Here is an 8,730-nt window from a genome sequence, read left to right as displayed (position 1 = left end):
GCGCTTTTCTTCAATGAAATTCAGCTGATCGTATATGGATTTAACCCATTCAACTTCATCAAGATCGAATTCCATGATAACCCTTAATGAAGGAATTTCAACCTCAATCAGTAAGATAACTTCCATTCCATACACGAGTAAGAATGAAGTTGCCCTAGTAGAAGAAATAACAGAGTTTTTTATCCATGCAAAGCAAAAGGAAGTATCTCATCCCAATCCTTATAAGTATTGACAATTTTCTAGAATATCTTGCTGATGTTTTTGTTTGATGCTTCTACGACGCCATTCCTCTTGGGCCAGTACGGTGAAGAGTTGTGGTGCCCGGTCTTGAATTCTTGACACAACTCTCTCATCATCTTGTTATTCAGGTTACTGGCATTATCGATAATAATCTTGCTAGGAACACGATATCGACAAATTATCTCTTTTTTGATAAATCTAGTAACCACTTATCGTGTGACATTTGCATATGAAGCAGCTTCGACCCACTTCGTGAAGTATTCAATATCAACCAGAATGAAACCATGACCGTTGGTATCTTTCAACTCGATCATTCTAATCATATCAATACCCCATATAGAGAAGGGCCAAGGAAAGGTTAAGACATTCAATGGAGCAGATGGCACGTGGATCTTGTCACCATAGATTTGACACTTGTGACATCTATTAACAAATTTGTAATAATCAACCTCCATTGTTGTCCAGTAGTAGCTAGCTCGAAGGATCTTTTTGACCATGGTAGGCCCTTTAGCATGTACTCCTTCACAAACCTCATGTATGGATTTTATCATCATGTTTGCCTTGTGTCTATCCATCTGGGCAAAATAGAATCATAATTCCTCTTGTACAACACATATCCATTCAAGAAGAACTTAGCATAAAGCCTTCTTAGAGAATTCTTATCAGTGATGGACACATTCTCGGGATATTCTTTCTTTTCCATATATCTTTTAATGTCGTAGAACTAAGGTTTATCATCAGATTCTGCCTAAATTGCTAGACAATGTGATGGTTCATCAAAGTGGTCAACCATACAGGTCTACTCCGCGTCACTACAAAGGAGATCACTGATATTCTAAAAAATAGTATTAAAAAAAGAATTTAATCATTAATGTTAATTATTATTAGATAATAATACTTTTTAAGAATATTATTTTAAATAATTTTTAGCTTGAAAAAAGCTTCTAATATAAAAGGGTTAAATAAGTTTTTGATTCTCATGAATATTGTCATTTTAACTTTTAGTCCCTTAAAAAATTTTCTTCAAAGAATGACCCTCCTAATATTTTCCGTCCACACTTTTAGTCCATCATGTCAACATCCGTTAACATTATCTGACGTGGCATTACAGCTAATTTGTAGCAAATTCAATAACTCATCCAGCTGACTATATTGTTTAAATTCTCTTGCTCAGGGTTTGGTAGTGAGTATCTTTACACCTATGAGTATGTGGATTGAGGACTATTGAATAGAAATAATTCTATCAATGGTAAGTATTTGTTTTGTCGTATCAACGAGGACTGGTGCGATATCAATGTCATTCAACACTTACTATAATTTTAAGCGTAATTTTGCAAGATGTTTGATGGTTTAAAGCTACAAAATCTAAAACGAATGAATGATAAATAAAGTTTCAGAGAGATGAGAGCTTGCCAGGATAGAATTTCATCCACTAATAGAATATGTAATTTACCAATCATTTATACACAATCTAAACATTTATCAATATCATCATGTATCGCTCGACGATAGTGTTTGTGTCTAAACTCCTTATGAGAGTTCAACCGTATTGTTGAATCAATGATCTCTCAGCCTATTAAACAATAGGATAGCATTAAGACTCGATACTCAAGTGAATATTAAATCTAAATTTATGTCTAGAGTTTAGCATCTAACAGATGATTATCCTAGATCGAGATTCAAAGAGTATTTCTCAATAACAATTCCAGTCAATATGTAAAACAAGTAAACAAGGATAACATCACTACTAATGCATGAATAGATTGTACATAATACCATGATCAATAAAAGTACATACTGTGACAGTGAACTACACCCAATCCCAACAAGAAAGGGATTTAGCTACTCATGGTAGCTTGATACAAAGAGAAGAATGAAGATGAACATGCTCAATCGTTATTTTCCAACGATTGATGCGAACCCAACTTTTATCGTCAAGAAACACCCTCTCGTGTTGTTTTCTAAGCTTCTCTCTCTCCAAAATGTATTATATATATATATATATATATATATATATATATATATATATATATATATATATATATATATATATACGTGTGTGTGTGTGTGTGTGTGTGTATGTATGTGTGTGTGTGTGAAGTGCAAAGCTATTCATACAAATCTGAAAAGGCAGATCGCACTAAGCCCCGGATTTGGCGCTAAGCACAACTAACAGACAAATAACTTAAATCGTCATAAATGGCGCAAAGCGCGGAAGCTCCTGCCCGTAAAATTTCGATGGCGCTATGACCGTGCTAAGCCCCATCTACTATGTTATAATGGTGCTAAGCCCCATCTGCAGGATTTCTTTGATCCAAAAAATGCATGTTGAAGCCATATCTTTATCTTTTGATGATCAAAGTTCCTCCTAAGCATAAATACTTACAAAATGGATTGAAATTAAGCAAAATACAACTAATTATATGATAAACTAATATAGTTAGATATTTACACAAAAGTTGAGGTTTTTCTACAAGAATCTAATGAAACAGGTAAACAAATGTCATGTTTTCATGTACAAATTAACCATAATTTGGCAATTATAAACTATCCCAACTTAGAACTTTGTTTGTCCTAAAACAAGATTCTTACAATCCTAAATAAATAAGAGCAACTACCAAGATTTCACATGATCAAACAACTTCTAAAAAAATAAGATAAATGCATGGTTCAAAATTTCATAAGCAAAGTGATGCTTACCACTATACTACAACCAAACCATTATCATGAAACAAATTATAAACACAAAACTCATGTCATAAATTCTATAACAATACATGCTCAATTATGAATCACACCTAGCACACATCTTCAAATTGTGATGAAGAACAAAAATGAGGGACATGACTCATACAAAACAAACTTGCTAACATCTTGATCAACTTATGCAATCATCCAAGTAAATCACATTGAAATCATAAAAGCATAAATCAAAAAGGTCTTTCAAGGGTTATAATGAAGTTTGACTATCAAAGAAGGGTCATATCTAAAGTTATTGAAACGATGTTGCCAAAATATAGAAGAACATTCACTTTTCAATTTCTTTATAATTCACAACTTCATTTACCACTTTTTTTTGTTCAAATGATACACCCTTGATCACACTTTCTAGCACAACTTATTGTCACTTTTTCTTTCAAACAATTTTCATTTTCAAGTCCTTTTCACATTTTTCTTTCTTTTTCAAATTCTTTCTTTTCCACTTCTTAGCAACCCATATTTTCTCCCCAACTTGAATACAACCAACATTGTAATTTGAATGCTTCCCTATTTTCTAAGGCAATGGATAAAATTTCAACCACAAATGAAGGTTGGTGGTTTAAGTGTTTCAAGAAAAAAAATTAGCATTTATTCAAAAACCAATGATGAACTAATTCTTTAAGAGCAACTTTTACAGTTCAAAATTGATATGGATCCTGACACTAAGGCTCAAAGGGGTTAACGAATTCTCGTTCACTCAAAAGGTAGGTTACTTTTGGTCAAGTGGTTGTGCTCAAAATCAAGAATTTCCTTGATAATTTTCATGCTTCCGTAACTTCAACATAAATGCAAGATTAAACATAAATCAACTGAGTTAAAACAATAGATTATTGGTCTCCTGTGCATATGGTAAACAAGGGAAGTTTCCTCACAATTTGGCTTTGATCTAAAGTGATTCAATCAATACTATGTAGTGCAAAAGAATGTATGACATGTTATTTGTACAAATTATAAGTTTCATATTCATGCTATGGTTTAGAAAGCAATAAACACGTACCTTGCTTTTGTACCATTCTTTTCAGGATATTATTATTACTACTCATTTGCAAGTTGACATATTCAAACTTGAAATCATCTCTAGTTGCTTCTTCAAGCCATTCAAAGACAAGCTTTTGGAACAAACTTAAAAAACTTAGCTAAAATTTAACAACTTGAAATTAAACTAAACTACTATAATATCTACTTGAAACAAATTAAACAAAACAATAACTTAATTAAAAATAACCACCACAAAGATGGGGTAAATGGGCCTGGGTGAAAAAGTGAATGACATGTGCTGAGTAAAATTTTATTTTTACTTGTATAGCAGGGCGCGCTCAGCGCTAGCAGACTACGCTTCGCGCCAGTTCTATTGGCGAGAATTTTTAAAATAAATTTATTTGTCAAGGTTACCATCCATTTTCACTCTTTAAGGTTTAAAATACTTAATGCTAAACTATTAAATACTTATAAAGTTGGGTTGTCTCCCAAAAAGAGCTTGTTTAACCTTATTAGCTCAACTCCTTTTTCAATTAAACTCCCCCTCTTGTTGCGTCTTTTGCTTGGCTAGTTGTTTTCCCTTCCTAGTTTTGGTGTTTTTCCTTCACCAACAGTTAACCCTAACCAACACTTGAACAAACATGATAGGAAATATATATATATATATATATATATATATATATATATATATATATATATATATATATATATATATATATATATATATATAGAGAGAGAGAGAGAGAGAGAGGGAAATGAACAAAGCTTTAAAAGATAGAAATTATTGCTATGCTTTTAATATCTAAATGCCAGTAGTATTGCTATGAAAGGTAAGTATTTGTTTTGTCGTATTCATAGGGACTGATGCGATTTCAATATCATTCAATAGTTACTATGATTTTTAAGCGTAAGTTTGCAAGATGTTTGATGGTTTAAAGCTACATAATATAAAACGACTGAAAGATAAATAAAGTTTCAGAGAGATGAGAGCTTGCCAGGACTGAATTTCATCCACTGATAGAATATGTCATTTACCATCCAGTTATACACAATCTAAACATTTATCAATATCATCACATATCGCTTACCGGCAGTGTTTATGTCTAAACTCCTGATGAGAGTTCAACCATCTTATTGAATCGACGATCTCCCAGCCTATTAAACAACACGATATCATTCAGACTTGATATTCAAGTGAATGTTAAATCTAAATCTATATTTAGAGTTTAACATCTAACAGATGATTCTCCTAGATCGTGATTTGAAGAGTATTTCTCAATAACAATTCCAATTAATATATAAAACAAGTATACATGGATAACATCGCTACTAAGGCATGAATAGATTATACATAATGTCATGATCAATAAAAATACATACTATGACAGTGAACTACATCCAATCCCAACAAGAAAGGGATATGGCTACTCATGGTAGCTTGATACAAAGAGAAGAATGAAGATGAACATGCATCAATCGTTATTTCCCAACGATTGATACGAACCCATCTTCTGATCTTCTAGAAATACCCTCTCTTGTTATTTTCTAAGCTTCTCTCTCTCTCTCTCTCTCTCTCTCTCTCCAAAATGTAATATATATATATATATATATATATATATATATATATATATATATATATATATATATATATATATATATATATATATATATATATATATATATATAATATATATATATATATATATATATATATATATATATATATATATATATATATATATATATATATATATTTGAAGTGCAACGTTATTTATACAAATCTGAAAAAGTTGTTCGCGATAAGCCCCAGATTTGGCGCTAAGCGCAGCTAGCAGAAAAATAACTTAAACCACCATAAATTGCGCTAAGCGCGAAATCTCCTGCCCAGAAAATTTGGATGGTGCTATGATCATGCTAAGCCTAGTCTGCTGTGCTACAATGGCACTAAGCCCCATCAGCAGGATTCCTTTGAGCCAAAAAATGCATGTTGAAGCCATATTTTTGTCTTTTGATGACCGAAGTTCCTCCTAAGCATAAATACCTACAAAATAGGTTGAAATTAAGAAAACTACATCTAATCACATGATACACTAATATAGTTATATATTTACACAAAAGTTGAGGTTTTGCTACAAGAATCTAATGAAATAAGTTAATAAATGACAGGTTCTCATGTACAAATTAACCATAATTTGGAACTTATCAAGGACCTGTACCACCACTCTTTCCTGAAATATTATTATCAATGGAAACTCCTCCCCATCGTAGTTAGAAGTCCACTTGCCTCATGGGTCCGAGTGTATAGGAAAGTATTTCTTAAGCGCGAGTTCACCTTCATGGTACACACGAGGGAGAACCTTCTTGTCAAAAGCATTTTTTAGGCGTCTTTGGTACAATTGACCATGGAAGACAGCCGTCAAGTGCTTTTCTTCAATGAAATTCAGCTGATCGTATATGGATTGAACCCATTTAACTTCATCAAGGTTGGATTCCATGATAACCCTTAATGAAGGAATTTCAACCTTAATCAGTAAGATAACTTTCATTCCATACACGAGTAAGAATGAAGTTTCCCTAGTAGAAGCACGAACTGAAGTTATGTATCCATGCAAAGCAAAAGGAAGCATCTCATGCCAATCCTTATAAGTCATGACAATTTTCTGGACAATCTTCTTGATGTTTTTGTTTGATGCTTCTATGGTGCCATTTATCTTGGGCCGATATGGTGAAGGGTTATGGTGCCCGATCTTGAGTTCTTAACACAACTCTCTCATCATCTTGTTATTCAGGTTACTGGCATTATCAGTAATAATCTTTCTAGGAACACCATAGCGACAAATTATCTCTTTCTTGATAAATCTAGTAACCACTTATCTTGTGACATTTGTATATGAAGCAACTTCGACCCACTTCGTGAAGTAACCAATAGCAACCAGAATGAAATGATGACTGTTGGAAGCTTTCAGCTTGATCATTCCAATCATATCAATACCCCATATAGAGAAGGGCCAAGGAAAGGTTAAGACATTCAATGGAGTAGATGGCACATGGATCTTGTCACCATAGATTTGACACTTTTGACATCATAATAATCAACCTCCATTGTTGTACAGTAGTAGCCAGCTCAAAGGATCTTTTTGGCCATGGTAAGCCCTTTAGCATGTACTGCTTCACAACCCTCATGTATAGATTTTATGATCATGTTTGCCTCGTGTCTATCCCTGTATATGAGCAAAATAGAATCATAAGTTCCTCTTGTACACCACATCTCCATTCAAGAAGAACTTGGCATAAAGCCTTCTTAGAGCATTCTTATTAGTGATGGACACATTCTGGGGATATTCTTTCTTTTCCATATATCTTTTAATGTCGTAAAACTAAGGTTTATCATCAGATTCTGCCTTAATTTCTAGACAATGTGATGGTTCATCCAAGTGGTCAATATGAATAGTGGGTGCTTCATTTCACCACTTGACTTTGAACATGGATGCCAAGGTAGCCAAAGCATCTGCTAGTTGATTCTCTTCCCTAGGGATATGATGAAAAGTGATTTCATCAAAATAGGGAATCAACTTCATGATATGTTATTTGTATGGGATTAACTAGCTATCCTGAGTTTCACAATCTCCTTTGACCTGACTGATCACTAGATCGGAGTCTTCATATACCTCGAGGATTTTAATTCTCATATCAATGGCTTCTTTGATTCCGTAGATACATGACTCATATTTTTCCACATTGTTGGTGCAATCAAAGTATAATCTAGCAGTGAAAGGAAGGTGAAAGCCAGTTGGATAAGTAAGAATTGCCATAATTCCATGACCTTGAGCATTTGAAGCATCGTCAAACACAAGCGTCCATCGTGATCCTGGTTCGGGTCCTTCATCAAGGCCTGGAATTTCACAATCTCTAATAAACAAGATGTCCTCATCCGAAAAGTTAAACATCATTGGTTGATAACCCTTCACAGGTTGATGAGTAAGGTAGTTAGATAACACATTCCCCTTGATAGCTTTCTGAGTAACATACTGAATATCATACCCTATTAGTAGCATTTGCCACCGAGCAATTCTTCTAGTGAGAACAAGCTTCTCCAATATATACTTTATTAGATCCATTTCAGATATCAACAAAGTAGTGTGGTAAACCATATATTGTCTCAGGCGTCGAGCAACCCAAGATAGAATACATCATGTTCTCTCCAAGAGTGAGTATCTGGTCTCACACTCGGTGAACTTCTTGCTCAAGTAGTAAATGACATGCTATTTTCTGCCCATGTTGACCCAATACACATCCCATAGATTCATCCAACACAATGAGATACATGATTAGTGGCTTACCATGAACAAGTGGTATTAAGATCGGTGGTTCTCGAAATTACCTTTTTATTTTGTCAAATGCCTCATGACAATTATTATTCCACACGATCGATTAATTCTTTCTCAACAATTTGTAAATTGGTTCACAGGTAGTCGTCAAATGAGAGATAAATTTGGTGATGTAATTAAGTCGACCCAAGAAGCCTCCGACTTCTTTTTCAGTTTTGGGAAGTGGCATGTCTTGAATTGCTCGAACTTTGTCGGGATCAACTTTAACAATTTTATGACTAACAATGAAACCCCAAGAGTTTACCAGATCGGACCCCAATGGTACATTTCGCAAGATTCAACCGCAGCTTGAACTTTCAGAGTTTGGAAAATAACTTCCTCAGATGGTTTATGTGCTCGTCTCCAGTTTTGGACTTAGCAATCA

The 8,730-nt window shown here is 33.8% G+C and overlaps 1 protein-coding gene across 1 annotated transcript; it reads right to left on the bottom strand.

The window, feature by feature from the left end:
• Positions 1 to 7,580: 7,580 nt before the first annotated feature.
• Positions 7,581 to 8,129, bottom strand: LOC127131798 (uncharacterized). The gene has a single exon (XM_051060702.1). The coding sequence runs from the start codon at positions 8,127 to 8,129 to the stop codon at positions 7,581 to 7,583; it is 549 nt and encodes a 182-aa protein (XP_050916659.1).
• Between the last annotated feature and the right edge of the window lie 601 nt (positions 8,130 to 8,730).

Source organism: Lathyrus oleraceus, chromosome 3 (assembly GCF_024323335.1).
Source record: "Lathyrus oleraceus cultivar Zhongwan6 chromosome 3, CAAS_Psat_ZW6_1.0, whole genome shotgun sequence".
Classification (NCBI taxonomy): domain Eukaryota; kingdom Viridiplantae; phylum Streptophyta; class Magnoliopsida; order Fabales; family Fabaceae; genus Lathyrus; species Lathyrus oleraceus.
Note: the sequence above shows the minus strand (reverse complement) of the source record. Positions and strands in the feature narration are given on the sequence as shown.